This window comes from Sciurus vulgaris (assembly GCF_902686455.1).
Source record: "Sciurus vulgaris genome assembly, chromosome: 14".
Classification (NCBI taxonomy): Eukaryota; Metazoa; Chordata; class Mammalia; order Rodentia; family Sciuridae; genus Sciurus; species Sciurus vulgaris.
This window is the reverse complement of record NC_136475.1, coordinates 30,689,013-30,705,127: the sequence shown is the minus strand read 5'-3', so window position 1 is coordinate 30,705,127 and position 16,115 is coordinate 30,689,013. Positions and strand designations below refer to the sequence as shown.

General features: G+C 47.8%; 1 protein-coding gene across 17 annotated transcripts in view; it reads left to right on the top strand.

The window, feature by feature from the left end:
- Positions 1 to 11,558, top strand: part of DCTN1 (dynactin subunit 1) — a 29,525-nt gene extending 17,967 nt beyond the window's left edge. For 13 of the 17 annotated variants that reach the window (XM_079111518.1, XM_079111514.1, XM_079111512.1 and 10 more), the window contains 25 exons: positions 1,102 to 1,293; positions 1,785 to 1,982; positions 2,145 to 2,349; positions 2,424 to 2,502; positions 2,603 to 2,762; positions 2,867 to 2,971; positions 3,147 to 3,338; positions 3,437 to 3,553; positions 3,787 to 3,939; positions 4,848 to 5,008; positions 5,114 to 5,282; positions 5,555 to 5,623; positions 5,856 to 5,918; positions 6,020 to 6,169; positions 6,325 to 6,486; positions 6,569 to 6,700; positions 6,888 to 7,013; positions 7,231 to 7,373; positions 7,633 to 7,799; positions 9,140 to 9,154; positions 9,345 to 9,478; positions 9,588 to 9,780; positions 10,038 to 10,117; positions 10,611 to 10,700; positions 11,082 to 11,558. In XM_079111518.1, the coding sequence (XP_078967644.1) occupies positions 1,102 to 1,293; positions 1,785 to 1,982; positions 2,145 to 2,349; positions 2,424 to 2,502; positions 2,603 to 2,762; positions 2,867 to 2,971; positions 3,147 to 3,338; positions 3,437 to 3,553; positions 3,787 to 3,939; positions 4,848 to 5,008; positions 5,114 to 5,282; positions 5,555 to 5,623; positions 5,856 to 5,918; positions 6,020 to 6,169; positions 6,325 to 6,486; positions 6,569 to 6,700; positions 6,888 to 7,013; positions 7,231 to 7,373; positions 7,633 to 7,799; positions 9,140 to 9,154; positions 9,345 to 9,478; positions 9,588 to 9,780; positions 10,038 to 10,117; positions 10,611 to 10,700; positions 11,082 to 11,219 (3,393 nt within the window). In that variant the 3' untranslated portion in view covers positions 11,220 to 11,558. The remainder of the gene's footprint in view (positions 1 to 1,101; positions 1,294 to 1,784; positions 1,983 to 2,144; positions 2,350 to 2,423; positions 2,503 to 2,602; positions 2,763 to 2,866; positions 2,972 to 3,146; positions 3,339 to 3,436; positions 3,554 to 3,786; positions 3,940 to 4,847; positions 5,009 to 5,113; positions 5,283 to 5,554; positions 5,624 to 5,855; positions 5,919 to 6,019; positions 6,170 to 6,324; positions 6,487 to 6,568; positions 6,701 to 6,887; positions 7,014 to 7,230; positions 7,374 to 7,632; positions 7,800 to 9,139; positions 9,155 to 9,344; positions 9,479 to 9,587; positions 9,781 to 10,037; positions 10,118 to 10,610; positions 10,701 to 11,081) is intronic. The other 4 variants (XM_079111513.1, XM_079111525.1, XM_079111519.1 and 1 more) reach the window with 1 other exon arrangement.
- The last annotated feature ends 4,557 nt before the right edge of the window (positions 11,559 to 16,115 follow it).

The window sequence follows — 16,115 nt, the reverse complement described above, 5'->3', positions numbered from 1 at the left end:
AAGGCCCTGGGGTTGGTGACAGGCCTCTCCTGGGAAAATGACTTCCAAATCTTAGAAGGTCCTCTGAGCTAGGAAATTGAGTAAAATAGAGAAATGAGGGAGTTGTGGTTAATCAGGACAGGCTTTCTTTAACAAGGTGATTTTGATTAGTTTTGAGGGAAGAGATTAGAAGAGAAGTGAAGAATTGGCAGTATAACATGTCGGAGGAAGGAGGTATATCTGTGAAAGCCTTTGACTTGGGGGGTGTCCATGGTAGCATGTGGTTTCTGAGTGTCAGCCCACTAAGGGGAAGTTTGGGGAGAGCACTGGGAAGGCTTGTCTGTTCCTGGGCGTGGGGCTTCATGATGGCTCCTGGGTTTTCTGTCCCACAAGGACCTGGGTAATTACTACCTGATTAGAACCCCTTTGTCTTAGGGGATTAAAGAAGGGTTGGTTATATGTACCTTGTTTCAAGGAGGAGCCAAGGCTGTAATTTTCTGTTTGGTTCTTTTACTTGTGGGAGTCCCTGACATAGACCAAGGGAGGACAATTTAGCTTGACTTCTAAAGAGTAGGGAGGGCCTAAGAAGGGTGGAGAGTCTGGAACCCCCACTTTTAGCCCAGTCCTCTCTGGAAACATGAATATCAAGAAGAAACACTAATCTGTTCTTTCTCTCTGGGATGACATTGAGGCACTTTTTTTCCCCTTGGGGGAGTTGGGCACAGACCCAGAGCAAGGATGGGACTGGGAGTATTAAGAAATTGCTACAGTGATCACAAGTGGGTCACAGAGGAGAACTGTAGGGAGTAAAAGATTCTGCTATAAAGGGTAGTGCCAGAGTTGGGAGGAATGTGGGATCAGTGCCAAAGGAGGAACCTTATAATCTCATGTTTTCCCCCATCCTTTCCTCCCTCCTTCCTCCCCCTGTCCTTTGTCAATGTTGCTTTGACTATGTCATTTTCCCTCTCTCCTTCACTGTGTCTCTGTTCTCATTGTGCTTTCATACTCTTTCTCTTTTCCCTTCTTTGTCTTCAACCCTTGCCATATTCTTATGTCCTGTGTCTTTCCCTTTCACCACCCCCATCCTCCGTTCTCTTTCCGGTTTGCCCCTGTTCTGAATAGCCCACTCGCCCTGCGAGTACTGGGGTGACTGGGGCCAGTAGCTCTTTGGGCCCCTCTGGCTCAGCATCAGCAGGTGAGCTGAGCAGCAGTGAGCCCAGCACCCCGGCTCAGACTCCGCTGGCAGCACCCATCATCCCCACACCAGCCCTCACCTCTCCTGGAGCAGCTCCCCCACTTCCTTCCCCATCCAAGGTAAGGACAAGCACTGGGGCAAAGGAGAATCAAGATACCAAGGGGTCTGTGATTCCTGGCTGGGTCTTAGAAATTTCCTAGGGTTGGGGAAGACCTAGAGCTTGGATCAGAAAAAGTGGGAACATAGTGTATGGGTATCTTGCTGCTGCCAAAAAGCTACCTTTTCTTTTCTTGCCTTTCTTTTCTTTTTTCTTTCTTTCTTTTCTTTTTTTCTTTGGCAGGAGGGATTTGAACCCAGGGCCTTGTGCACACAAGGCAAGTGCCCTACCACAGAAATATATCCCCAGTACTCCTGCCCTTCCTTCACACTTTTCTGGTACATACAGTGCCATGTTTCATTGGAAACACAGTTTTCCAATGTTTGTATGGTACTTGCTTTTGACTCTGGGGTTAGGGTGATGTTTGCACATATTCTTATCTTCTCTATTCCAGCTCAGTCTCAGGGGAGGCAGTGTGGGCTGTGCATAGGTGGCAAGACCTTTTCTTGGCAGGAGGAAGAGGGATTGAGGGCCCAGGTACGGGACCTGGAGGAGAAACTGGAGACCCTGAGGCTAAAACGGGCAGAAGACAAGGCAAAGCTGAAAGAACTGGAGAAACATAAGATCCAGCTGGAGCAGGTGCAGGAATGGAAGAGCAAAATGCAGGAGCAGCAGGCAGACTTGCAGCGTCGCCTCAAGGAGGCGCGGAAGGTGGGACTCAGGATGGAGGGGATGGCTGGGGAGGTTGAGGGACCCAAGGAGTTGAATTAGAAATGGGACTGGAACTAGAACCTGGTGTATATTGTGAGAATAGGCAGCATAGGACATCTCTTTGCTCCTGCCCCCCACCCCCAACCCTTTTCCCCTTCTCAGGAAGCCAAGGAGGCACTGGAAGCAAAGGAACGCTACATGGAGGAGATGGCCGACACTGCTGATGCCATCGAGATGGCCACTCTGGACAAGGAAATGGCTGAAGAACGGGCTGAGTCTCTGCAGCAGGAGGTCGAAGCACTGAAAGAGCGTGTGGATGAGCTCACCACCGACTTGGAGATACTGAAGGCTGAGATTGAAGAGAAAGGTAAGGTGCCAGGAGCTGTGGGGCCCAAGTGGTGGGGTGAGACCAAGTCTGAACATGTTAATGGTCTTCCCCAGGCTCAGATGGGGCTGCATCCAGTTACCAGCTCAAACAGCTTGAGGAACAAAATGCCCGCCTAAAGGATGCCCTGGTGAGGTAGGCTCCTCACTGCTTGGCCTTCACTCTCCTGCCTTTGGATATGTTAAAGTACCTGTTGCAGGTCACTCTGACACATGTTCTCCTCTCTCTCCCACAGGATGCGGGATCTTTCTTCCTCAGAGAAGCAGGAACATGTGAAGCTCCAGAAGCTCATGGAAAAGAAAAACCAAGAGCTAGAGATTGTGAGGCAACAGCGAGAGCGCCTGCAGGAGGAACTGAGCCAGGCAGAGAGCACCATTGATGAACTCAAGGAGCAGGTCTGTGAAACCCAGCCCTTGCCCGGAATTCCTGTTCTGTTGCCCCTTCCCCTTTCTAGTCATCTTCCAACAGCAGTTTTCCTGGTCCCTTCCCCATAACACAGGTGGATGCTGCTCTAGGTGCTGAGGAGATGGTGGAGATGCTGACTGACCGGAACTTGAATCTGGAAGAGAAAGTGCGGGAGTTGAGGGAGACTGTGGGGGACTTGGTAAGAGAAGGGCAGACTCCTGACCCTGATGGATGGTATTTGTAAGGAAACTGCCGAAAGAGAGATTGACACATGACCCCTGACCTTTGAACAGTGTGTGTGGTAAAAGGACCTGTCCTGGCCCTTCTACCCTAACCCTGCCTTTGCTTTCCCCCACCTACCTGTTGTATTCCAGGAAGCCATGAATGAGATGAATGATGAGCTCCAGGAGAATGCACGAGAGACAGAACTAGAGCTGCGGGAGCAGCTGGACATGGCTGGTGCCCGGGTACGTGAGGCCCAGAAGCGTGTAGAGGCAGCCCAGGAAACCGTTGCAGACTACCAACAAACCATCAAAAAATATCGCCAGCTGACTGCCCACCTACAGGTGCCTGCCCAACCCCTGTTCTCTGATCATACTATCTCTACCCACCATCACCCTAGGGTTATCTTGACCCAGCTGCCCCTCACTATCTCTGCTCTTAGGATGTAAATCGGGAACTAACAAACCAACAGGAAGCTTCTGTGGAGAGACAGCAGCAGCCACCTCCAGAGACTTTTGACTTCAAAATCAAGTTTGCTGAGACTAAAGCCCATGCCAAGGTCAGGAAAGTGGGTGGCTTGAGAGTCGGGTGTTAGGAAGCCCAGACTGGGTATGACTGTGAGCTAGCCTGGTATGGGCTCTGGGCTTCAGATTCCTGGGCTAGGGAGTTCTTTGTGTGGTTGTTTGGTAGACTACTGGCTTGGGCTTAACTTAAAAGCAAGGGATCTGGTGAGCAAGGCATAGTGATTTTTTGGACTCTAAATGAGAGCCCAACTCCCTGTCTACTTCACAGGCAATTGAAATGGAGTTGAGACAGATGGAGGTTGCCCAGGCCAACCGGCACATGTCTCTGCTGACAGCCTTCATGCCTGACAGCTTCCTTCGGCCAGGTGGGGACCATGACTGTGTCCTGGTGCTGCTACTCATGCCTCGTCTCATTTGTAAGGTATGGCCAGTTAGTCATATGTACAGTAAAAATCTGTTGGACTTACTGAGAGCCAAGCATTGAGGATGCCAAGTTAAGGCAGGAAAAATATAGTAGAGAAACATAGTCAACAAAGTCACAGATGAACATATACTGTTGGCCTCCTTATCTTTGGATTCTGAATTGGTGAATTCAAACAACTACAGATCAAAAATATTTTTGGAAAAGATTGCATCTGTACTGTACATGTACAGACTTTTTTTTCCTTCTCATTATTCCGTAAACAATACAATATAAAAACTACATAGTATTTACATTGCATTAGGTGTTGTAAGTAATCTAGAGGTGATTTGAAGTGTATAGGAAGATGCACATAGATTATATGCAAATACTGTCCCATTTCCTATGAGGGTCTTGAACGTCCATGATTATTATATTTATGGGGAGTTCTAAAATCAATCCCCTATAGATACAAAGGATGGATATATTACAGATTTTGTATTAGGAAGGAGAGGTAGGGTGTTCGAGAGAACACAGTTGAGGATCTGGTGTAGATGAAGCTGGTTGTGAGGGGTAATAACATTTGAACTGAAAGCCATAAGGTGGCTAAGAGTTAGCTAGGGGGATAACGGGCAGATAGCATTCTAGGTGGAGAGAGATCAGGAGCAGCAGCTTTAAGTCAGGGAAGCCTTGGTTTTTGTGTTCCCACTGTTCGTTCATTCTTATATCCTAAAATTCTCACAAGCACCAGTATTCCCATCATTTCCCTTTCCCCAGGTGAGACTTCCTGCCTATTTAAGAACTATGTCTGCTCTCTCTCCTGTGTGTGTCCATGCGCCCCATACAGTTGTAAGCTGTATCCTGTATTCCTGAGTCTATATTTTCCATCCCCTGCTCTGAGTTTCAGGTTCTTGGTCTTCTTCCCATAGGCAGAGCTGATCCGGAAGCAGGCCCAGGAGAAGTTTGAACTAAGTGAGAATTGTTCAGAGCGGCCTGGGCTTCGAGGAGCTGCAGGCGAGCAACTCAGCTTTGCTGCTGGGCTCGTGTATTCTCTGAGTCTGCTGCAGGCTACACTACACCGCTATGAGCAGTAAGTGACTCCTGATCCCTACTGCAGGACCATGGATCTAGGAATGATTGGAACTGAGATTGCCTGGAAGACTTTGACCTCATAGAGCTCTTCTCTGGTCTCTAGTGCCCTCTCTCAGTGCAACGTGGACGTATATAAGAAGGTGGGCAGCCTCTATCCTGAGATGAGTGCCCATGAGCGCTCCCTAGATTTCCTCATTGAACTGCTGCACAAGGATCAGCTGGATGAAACTGTCAATGTGGAGCCTCTCACAAAGGCCATCAAGTACTACCAGGTCTGCAGGAAATATGCAGGCTTGGGCAGGATGGGAGGGAAGCTTTCTCCTGATGGGAACCCTTGCCAGTGTATTGAGGGTCGTATGTCCCAGGCTGGCTGCTTGGAGCTTGATTTGCTCTGAGTTCAACTTGTCTTATGATGCCGCTGCCTGAGGTTTTGGATTCTCTTACCTCTCAAGACTCCCATAATGATCAAGGCTCAAATTATAGTTTGGGAAGAACTTCCCCCATTTCTACATGTTTAAAGACTATCTCTGTCATCTTTCCTCAGCACCTGTACAGTATCCATCTTGCTGAACAGCCTGAGGACAGTACCATGCAACTGGCTGACCACATTAAGGTGAAGTGTCTGGACCAGTGGTTGAGCCTTCTGTAGGGATCAGAAGTGGAGGATCAGATCAACAGATCAGACCCTAAGTGTTGTCACATAAGACAAGGTCACTAAAACCAGATCAGGGAAGACAGAGGACCCACTTATGTATGGGGCAGTAGAGGGTGGAGATTTCTTAGAGATGATGATGGGGCAGAGGATTCCTGTTAAAGCTGATAACCACCCGCTTCTCTTCTCACAGTTTACCCAGAGTGCCCTGGACTGCATGAGTGTGGAGGTGGGGCGACTGCGTGCCTTCTTGCAGGTGAGGGTGCATCTAGAGCTGTGTGAGTTCTTGTTCTTAGTTCCTACCACCTCACCTCCAGCCCTAATGCTTACCCGGTTTTCCATCTGTTTCCCATGTAGGGTGGGCAGGAGGCTACAGATATTGCCCTTTTGCTCCGGGATCTGGAAACATCATGCAGTGATATCCGTCAATTCTGCAAGAAGATCCGAAGGCGTATGCCAGGAACGGATGCTCCTGGGATCCCAGCAGCACTGGCCTTTGGACCACAGGTTTAGGGCTGCAAGTGGGAAAGGGAAAGATGTTGAATAAATCCAGGAGGGCCTACCATGTTAAAAGATTAATCTGGTCAGGGCACAAAACTGAGGTAGCTAGAAACTGTGATGCTGGACTCAGAGTGGGCTCTTGACTCTCGCTTTTCACACAGGTATCTGACATACTCCTAGACTGCAGGAAACATTTGACATGGGTGGTGGCTGTACTACAGGAAGTGGCAGCTGCTGCTGCCCAACTCATTGCCCCACTGGCAGAAAATGAGGGACTGCCTGTGGCTGCACTGGAGGAGCTGGCTTTCAAAGCAAGCGAGCAGGTTGGCCTGGATGGCTGGGCAGGAAGGGATGGGGAGTTAGTGGCCAGTGTGGGGCTTTCATTCCTGCCTTTGGCTCCTGCAGATCTATGGGAGCCCCTCCAGCAGCCCCTATGAGTGTCTGCGCCAGTCCTGTAACATCCTCATCAGCACCATGAACAAGCTGGCCACAGCCATGCAGGAGGGGGAGTATGATGCAGAGAGGCCCCCCAGCAAGGTGAGTGGAGGTTTCTTTGGAGGAGCTCCAGTACAGAGGAGCACAATTTGCAGAGCTGCAGCTGGTTGTGGGAGAGCAGGGAGGCAAGAGGAAGGCATCTGAGTATCCTCCCTAGAAGGCACTCCGAAAGGAGCATACTAGCGCTTTCCTCTCAGTGATCTACCCTCTGACCCACCCAATCCGTTAGCCTCCTCCAGTTGAGCTGCGGGCTGCAGCCCTTCGTGCAGAGATCACAGATGCTGAAGGCCTGGGTTTGAAACTTGAAGATCGAGAGACAGTTATCAAGGAATTGAAGAAATCACTCAAGATAAAGGTAAGGGTAGAGTATGCTCAGATTTTGGGACTGGGAAGTATGGTGGTCCTCAAGGCAACTGCAAATATTGGGATTGAGATCAGGACTAAGAAGGCTTGGGGTGATGGGGAGAAAAGGGGACTTGTGATCAAGACTCCATCAGGAAGCTTTCTATCTCATGATCTGGTTCCCAGGGCCATGGGGAGATGTTAGGGAACTAGAATCTCTGCTTTTCCAGGGAGAAGAACTGAGTGAGGCCAATGTGCGGCTGAGTCTCCTGGAGAAGAAGTTGGACAGTGCTGCCAAGGATGCGGATGAGCGCATTGAAAAAGTCCAGACTCGGCTGGAGGAGACCCAGGCACTGCTACGGAAGAAGGAGAAGTCAGGCACCTTCCCTGGGGCCCTGGCCCTTCTTCCTGCTTGAGGCTCTGTCCCTAACCCTTTCTCCTTCCTCTCCTAATGAGACTTTACCCATTTCCCTTCTCCATTCCATCTCCATTGTGTCACCCCAACCTAAGCCTGTGCTTCCCTGTCCCTGGCTTCTCACTAGCAGAGCTACCCCCCAGGACTTTTCAAGACTGAAAAATCATGTGGGGCCACAGGGAAGGGACACTACCCAAGTCCAGATTCTCTTTCACAGAGAGTTTGAGGAAACGATGGACGCACTCCAGGCTGACATCGACCAGCTGGAGGCAGAGAAGGCAGAGCTAAAGCAGCGGCTGAATAGCCAGTCTAAGCGCACAATTGAGGGGCTCCGAGGGCCCCCTTCCTCAGGCATTGCTACCCTGGTCTCTGGTATTGCTGGTGGTGAGTATAGTGGGGTAGGCAGAAATGACCCAGAAGAGACTAACTGTCCTGTCTCCTGTCCTTGGCCTCTATTTGACACATGCCCCCTTTCTCCTTAATGTTTGTCCAGGGATGTACTTGCCCAGTTCAACCAAGTTTTTACTTTCCCTAAAGATATCTGCAGAATATCTCTGACTAAAGTAGGACATTGCAAAGTGACATTCAGAATGATAAAAACAGTTGACTCTAGTAGCTGTCCCTTTTGGATCTACTTTTTGGCCTTTCTGCCCTAACCCTATATCCCAGAGGCTTTGCTTCCTCCCAGGGAATCCACCCTTGCCTGATGCCTGCTTTTTATTCTCTCTGCTTGAGCACTGTGTTTCCTCACTGAGCTCACGTAGCTTCATCTTATGTGCTTGCATCTTCCATTGTGTAATTCTCTCAAGTTTGCTTCTACTTGTGTTCTGACTTTCATCTACCCACTCCCCTACCTGGAGTTTTTCTGGCTTCCAGGCCCCGTCTTCTCTGTTTCCTGGGTAAGGAAGTGACTGCTGCCATCTTGGTTGTCATCTAACTTATTGTTAGTTTTCATTCCCCTTTAGTTTCTTACCATTTTCACTCCAGAGGACAATTTTTCGTGCCTTGGAATTAAACCATCAGGACTTCTAGACTTTTCCTGTTCTATGTCTCATCAGCTGACCTCACCTACGGTCTTGTTTTTATCAAAATTCCTGTCACTGATGCCTCATGATTTTGGGAAGTGACCAGATACCTTTGTAACATTAGACTCCTGTAGTACAGATAGTTCCATGTTCTTTGTGGGGAGTCTTCAGAATTACCATCTTGTATTATTTTGGCATAGGCTCTTTAAGCAAACATTGGTTCAGAATTAGTGAAATTTCCGAACAAAAAAGCAGAATTTTTGCCTCAGCAATGGGGAAATATGAGGCTAAAGGGAATATACTCACAACCTTAATCTGAGCGTTGCTGCTGGAGAGCACTAAGGGTACACACCGTCCGGGTCTCTAGAGCACGCCCCATGCTATTTTTGGAGATGAATTATGGAGCAGGGAGGTAAGAACAGTCTCATTTCCCAAGTGCTTCTTCCCGCACACTCACTTTTCCATTCTTCTCACACATTGCACCCTCTCTGATGTCCTCATGCTCCTTGTTTCTCTGTCACACATATCTACTCTTACTCCAAGCAGAGGGGCAGGGTCTTGTAAAGAAGGTAAGGTAATCAGAAAAAGGGTTTTCCTGCAGGTCATGTCCAGGATTCCTCTGGTATGTCCTCCAAGCCCCAAATTGTCTAATTCCTCTCTCCTCTTTTCCTGCTCCCTCATGGGCTATCCTGAAAACAGAAGAACAGCAGCGAGGTAGAAACCTACTGTGGCTGGGGCTTCCAGGGCTGGTGGGAGTTGGGGCTGGTGGAGAAGGGTGAGGCTTCCCCTTGTGGAATAGCCAGGCTAGAGGTGGTAAGGAATGAAGAAAGGGGAAGAGCAAGGATGGGCCCAATTTTCAACCCTTTCTACCTAATGCTAAGGACATTTGTTATGGTATCCACAGGGGGCATTTCTGGGCAGGCTCCAGGGTCCTTGCCAGGCCCGGGGCTGGTGAAGGACTCACCACTACTGCTTCAGCAGATCTCTGCCATGAGACTGCACATTTCTCAACTTCAGCATGAGAACAGCATCCTCAAGGTGAGAAACACAGGACTATGGTGGAGAGTGGAGCATACCCTCCCTTTGATGATAGATGGTAGAGGCCTTCTAGTGCCTCTCAACACTGCCACTACTTTTGCCCCCACAGGGAGCACAGATGAAGGCATCCTTGGCAGCCCTGCCCCCTCTGCATGTTGCAAAGATTTCCCTCCTACCCCATGAGGGCCCTGGCAGTGAAATAGCAGCTGGTGCACTGTACCGTAAGATCAGCCAGCTGCTGGAGACATTAAATCAGCTGAGCACGTGCACTCAAGTAGTAGATATCACTCGCACCAATCCTGGTATGTACCATTGACTCCTGAGATGAACATCATGCCTGACCCTTGCCCCCAGGGATTTAACCTCAGCCTGGGCAGTATCTGAATGGCAGAGGCTCATCCCAGCTGTGACCCTTGGCTTCAGTGTTCAGTTTTCCTGATTCACCCATTTTAAGTACCTGTACCATGAAAGGGTCCAGTACCTACACTTCCTGAACCTTAATCCAGACCAGTTGCCTATCTGAGCTGGGGTGGGCTTAACCAGCTTTCCCTTCTTACAGCTGCCAAGAGCCCATCAGCCCAGCTTCTGGAGCAAGTGGCTCAGCTCAAGTCCCTGAGTGACACCATTGAGAAACTCAAGGTCAGCTTAGATCCTGCCCTTTCCTACCTATGGAACTCATTTCAGAGCTTTCATTGGTGGAGCCAGGTGCTTCTGGAGTTCCTCTGGGCCCAGCCTTGCATTAGATGGCATGTTGGGAAGAACATGAAAGGGAAGACAGAATGCTTGCCTTGTAAACTGTCAGAAGATAAATTTTTATCAACAGAATGCATGAGCTAGGATCATCTTCAGGGTGTGTGGTTCAGTCTGCAGTTTTTGTCAGAGCTGAGATTGCTGTAGGTAGAATGGTTGGGCATGGCTTCTCAGAGGCTGTGGAAACTGAATTGGGCCTTAAAAGATGAGGATCTATAAGGGAGGGATGTTGGAGTGAGGATGGGGTTGGAGGTGAGAGCGGAAGTATTGTGATAAAGAGATGTGGGCTTCTGCTCCCCTGGTATTGGTGTCTCTGAAACTGGGAAGTCTTATGTTAGCCTGTGGAGGATCCCTTAAATAAACCCTGTCTTCCCTTCCCCAGGATGAAGTCCTCAAGGAGACAGTATCTCAGCGCCCTGGAGCCACAGTCCCCACTGACTTTGCCACCTTCCCTTCAACAGCTTTCCTCAGGGTAAGGGAAGTATGGGATGGAGGATAGCATAGTGTGGAGGGCTCAGGTAGATCTTACCCTCCCCCAAGAATTTGAAGAGAGCTGGAATCTTGGGTCCAACAACTGCATACCTTGTTTTATCTGACAAGCCCAAATCTTACTTGTAAGTAACAAAAATGCTTGCAGTGCTTCCAAAAAGTCTAATATATTAGCATGCAGATATCACCTCCCTATTGTCAGACTATGTACCTCCATTCTAATTTGAAAAATTTGGTCATCATGACCTAAAAATTCAAGGCTTCAGTCTCCTAAGGGTTGTCTTGGTGTCAATACTTAGGGACCCCCTCAAGGATCCACAGTTCAAGTGAACCCCTGACTTGTCATTGTGTTCCTCTCACCAAGGCTAAGGAAGAACAGCAAGATGATACAGTCTACATGGGCAAAGTGACCTTCTCATGTGCACCTGGCCTTGGACAGCAACACCGGCTGGTGCTGACCCAGGAGCAGCTGCACCAGCTTCACAGTCGCCTCATCTCCTAAACACTCCTTCCCTTGCCCCCCTCAACCATCAACCCTCCTGGTGCCACTCTGCCCAATGCACAGCCACCTCAGCCAACCCCCAGGTAGAACCATGTGGGTTAAGCTCTTCCTGCCCTCTTCAGCTTTGCTCCCATCCTGTCAGCGCCCTGCTCTTGCCCCTTAACCTGGGTTTACCCATTCCCATCCTTGGCCTCTTCCATAATTTGCTGTTTAGCTGCTCCCTCTTTCCTGAGGGGCCTCAGGGCATGTGGGGGGTAGGCTGAGACCCCACCACCAAAGGTTGAGTGAGGTCCCCCTGATTGAGGACTTCACCCCTTGATTAAAGCAACTTCTGCTTCATTGTTTTCTGTGTGGTGTTGAGAGTGGGACTTGGGCTATTTGGCTCAAAGCAGGAGTGGAGGAGAAGGGATGCTGAAGAAGCTTTGACTGTCAGATTTGAGGGCTCCTCTCTGGTGATCAGTAGAATGCTGTATCCCTCAAATGCATGTGCAGTAAGTTACTTTGAGAAAGGTGGAAGGAGCTAGACTTAGGGCTCGGCACTTAAGTTCATTTAGAGTTTTTAAAATTGGGAATATGTAACTCTGCCAGTTCTGCTGTGCTTCCTGGAGCTTCTGCTGCTCTTCAGTCCAATTTCTGGACTGGAATAATGATGTGATCACTGCTCCAAAACTTTCTCATAGGGAACATTTATTTACTAAACAAGGGGCAACTAAAACAACAGACTAGTGAGAAAGGATGGAAGTACAAAAGGTACTCCCAAACGCTACTACAAATTAGTATCAGTTGGGAAGCTGCTTTTAAATTATTACATATTTCTGGGTCTTGACCCAGACCTGCTAAAATACCTCAATGGTTGGGACCCATTGGGCCTGTGAGCAGCACTCTAGTATTTTAGAGTTTAGCCCAGTTTAGTTTAGTTGACTGACTGCTCGATACTCTTTTGATTGCCCATGTAGAAAAAGAAATCCAGCCCAAGCTCCCAAAAAAAGATAGAGAAAGAGACCTTTGCTTCTTTGGAGCAGTGCAGCTGAGTCAGGCTCTCCACTGTGCTGCTCCTCTTGAGGGCACAGGGCTGATAGGAGGATGGGGCCTTCACAATGGCAGCTCAGGAGCATATTCTCAAATAGAGCACATGGGAAAGTTAGTGGTCATGGCATTTGAATACCTGTCCTGTGCCTGTAGCCCTTCTTAATCGGGGTTCTGAGAGAAAACTATTTTTGTGACTCATCCTCAGTACTCTCAAGTATGATTCATCACTAGTGCCATTCAAGATGCATAACATTTAAATTTACTGCATAAAAGGGATGCCTTAGGATATTTGGGCTTAATTCCCACAGAGCTGATTGACAGGGGTTCTTGGATCTTGGTATGAGATAGTCTTCTCCTTGCGTTTCCGAATTTGGCTTCTCTGGTGCTAAGGAAATTGCAGACCACACTGTCCTTTTCCTGAGATTGGATTGCATTCCTGTCCTTTCTACCCAAACTGGTGGACTGGCTGCTGGTTGGTGGTTTAAGACACCAAGAGCCAAAGGGCAACTTCTGGTGGCACCTTGAGAACAGGACTTTTTCCTCTATCCTTTCCCATTGGTGGTAGTTTCTCACCATTGTAACTACTACTCTCCTGAGTCCCAGACTCATGCACTGAGTTGTCTGAATGCTGGCTACCTCCCTAGGAGTACCCCACAAGTATCTGTCTCAAAGTCAACATGTCCAAAACTGAAATCCTCTGTCCTGGATGTGACAAGCCACAAACTTCTTTGTTTACTCTCTTTAGTTAATTTCATATCCCAGCCCTGTTGAGTTTTTCCTTCATTACTGTCTCAAGTCTGTCCACCTTTTTCCCATTGCTTCTAACTCTAATTGCTTTGGGTAACCCAATTTCCATTGCCTCTCTTCAGCTGGTTCCCCACACCAATGCCAATAGGGCCTTTTCAAAATGCAAACTGGCTCATGTCATTCGATTTTAAATCCTGAAATGATCCCTTCAACTAGATTTAAAACTTAAATCCTGATACTCTCACTGCATGTCCCACATGGGTGAGGAAAAGGGTTCCTGTCAGAGGGATGGGCTGGCTGTGAACTAATCACTAAGAAATTTATTTATCAAGAAAGACAGGAGACAATGATCTTTTGAACCAGGGGCATAATAAACTGAGCTGTCCATAGGGACTGGCTCTAACAAATTTAAAGTTTAAACTCACTAGAATGGCATACAAGGCTATCAGTGATTTGGGTCCTGCCTGCCCTGTCATGAGGCTATTTCTCCACATGTACCTGGTGGCTTTAGCAAAACCCTACAGTTTCTTTGCCACTCTACCCTCTCAGGCCTCTTGTGAAATGAGAGGAGAATGCCATATACTTCTCTCCTTTCAACCCCTACCTGCCAGGTCCCATTCCTTAGTTGAAGTCTCGTTCATTTTTTGAGATCACTGTAGTGTCGCAACCTTAGGAAATCTCCAATCCCTGTGGATTGTTAGGTGTCCCCTTCTAAGGCAGCAAATAAACTAAAGCTTTATTCTAGGTATGCTTGGGCTCAGTTGTTTTATGGCCTGGTAAGATTTTGTTTGTTTGTTTTTGTTTTTAAATGGTTAAAATGGTAAATTTTATTTACATATATTTTATCAAGCTGTTGTTTGGATTAGAGCCCCAAAGGTCCGTGCCTTAAATCCTGTGTTCTCAGGATAGTGCTTTGGGAGCTGGTGAAACCTTTAGGAGGTAGGTTTTAATCCGATCTGTTTTCTTATTTGCAGAGTGGGAGAGGGGTTATTGTGAAGGCTAAACGAGTAATGCATGCAAGCATCAAGCACTGTGCTTGGTACACTGTAGGCTTACTCGCCTTCAGTACCTGCTTCTACTATACTGCTTTATATCTGTAAGCATCTGTTTCTATTTTAATTGTTAGGTAACTCCTCTCACTTCCCTGTCAGACAGATTAAAAATTGTTATAGAGTGTCTTCTATCTCTGCATCCCCCAAAACTCAGGAGAAGGGCATATGTTGGAGGAGAATAGTGAGTTTTATTGTGGACATGAGTTTAAGGTGCCTGTGAGAATGGTCAAGTGTAGATGTCCATTTGACAGTTGAATCCATCTGGGTGGAGCTCAGCAGAGAAGTCCAAACTGTAAAAAAAAAAGTTTGGAGAACCATTTGGGAGCATGTCAGTGGTGGTTGAAGAAATAGTTTGGATGTGTTCACTGCTATAATTCAGGTTACTTAGAAAACTGAACTGGAGTCATGTGGTGGCACATGCCTGTAATCCTAGCAGCTTGGTAGGCTGAGGCAGGAGGATCACAAGTTGAAAGCCAGCCTTAGCAACTTAGTGAGGCCCTAAGCAGCTTAGCGAGACCCTGTCTCAAAATAAAAAAATAAAATGAAAAGAACTGGGAATGGGGCTCAGTGATTAAGCACTCCTGGGTTAAAACCTGGTACCAAAAAAAGAAAAAGAGAAAACCGAACAGGAGGGAAAGTTTAAATGCCAGTGCTTTATTGGTACCTGCAATCAAAGAGCAGTGAGAGTGAAAGGAAAGGAGGAGGAAAAAAAAAATCAGTTTGTAGTGAGGTGACCACTGCTTCACAAAGACATAGCTGGTCACTTGCCCATGTGAGATGTCTCTGGATGGACTGTACATAAACCCTGTGCCTGGGGTTGATGGAGGACAGAGAGGAAGTTGCCTACTCTCCTTGCCTGTCCTTCAGTACTTTAACTTTGCCCTGGAGGGCGTCAGCTCCCTCTCATTTGCCAGGATTGTGCACAATATGTCATTTCACCCAAGACCTGAAGGGCTGAGGGGAACAGAATGTGGGCAAGAACCTGCAGGAGTTAGTAAGGGCAGAGCACATAATTGGAGCCTGGGAGTCAGATAAGGCTGAGAGAATCTGAAGTGGCAAGTCAGCTGAGGAGAGTGAAAAGAGGAAGGTGGAATCCTTGGCAGCCCTGAAAGTTAAGGAGCCCACAGCACAGCCTGAAGAAGCATCCACCAGGAGCAGAGGACTCCTAGAAAAAGGCCAAGGGATGAGAGAGATTGAGCAAATGAGTCCTGGGAAGTGGCCACTGTGATTCACAGATGTCTGGTGAACTGGCAGAGTGGTCTCCCTGGGTTAGAGGGAGCAGAAGCAGGTCATGGTGGTGAAAAAAGGGAAGAGGAGTTCACCTGTACTGCTGTGTTCCAGATGGCACTGGGTAACGTAGGAGTTGGGAACTAGAATGTAATGAAGGAGAGGCTGGCAAGGAGCTCTTTGAACCAAGGATGGAATATAGCGTGGTAATAGCCTTTTTTTACCTATCCAAACCCAGAACTGCTTTGTCACAGAACGAAAGACTGACTGGAAGTTGGCAGGGGCTATGTATGATTATTCTCAACTCTATCCTAGGAGCCCCTCTCTTTAGGGGGATCTAGGGCCCATTGCCAGGACCAGCATCACCTGCACCAACATGGAGGCAGCTTGTGAAGTAAGAATAGGGCTAATATCCCAACTCTTCACTTAGGGGAAGTTGCTTAACCTCTCAGCCTCAGTTTCTCTATCTGTAATACAAGACCAGTAGCACCTTCCTTCGTTGTTATTACCTCCTTGAATAATCTTTAGGGGGAGATTAAATGAGAGTATACTTGATACAGGTACTCAATAAAAAAAGGATACCTGGTAGATATTAAATAAGAAGAAAGACATATAAGCAGCCACATTCCCAAGGTGTGCTTGTGACACAGATAACCATATACTGAACCTGAAAGCATACTGTTGCCCCAACTTTCAGACTGTTTCTTTCAGTGGTTACTATTTTATTTTCTGCCACATTGGCACCATTTTCTCTTTTTATAAGCAAGTCAGGGCTGACCAAGAAACTAAACCTAGAGATACCCTCCTTATCCTCCCACCTGCTCAATTCACATTTTTGAAT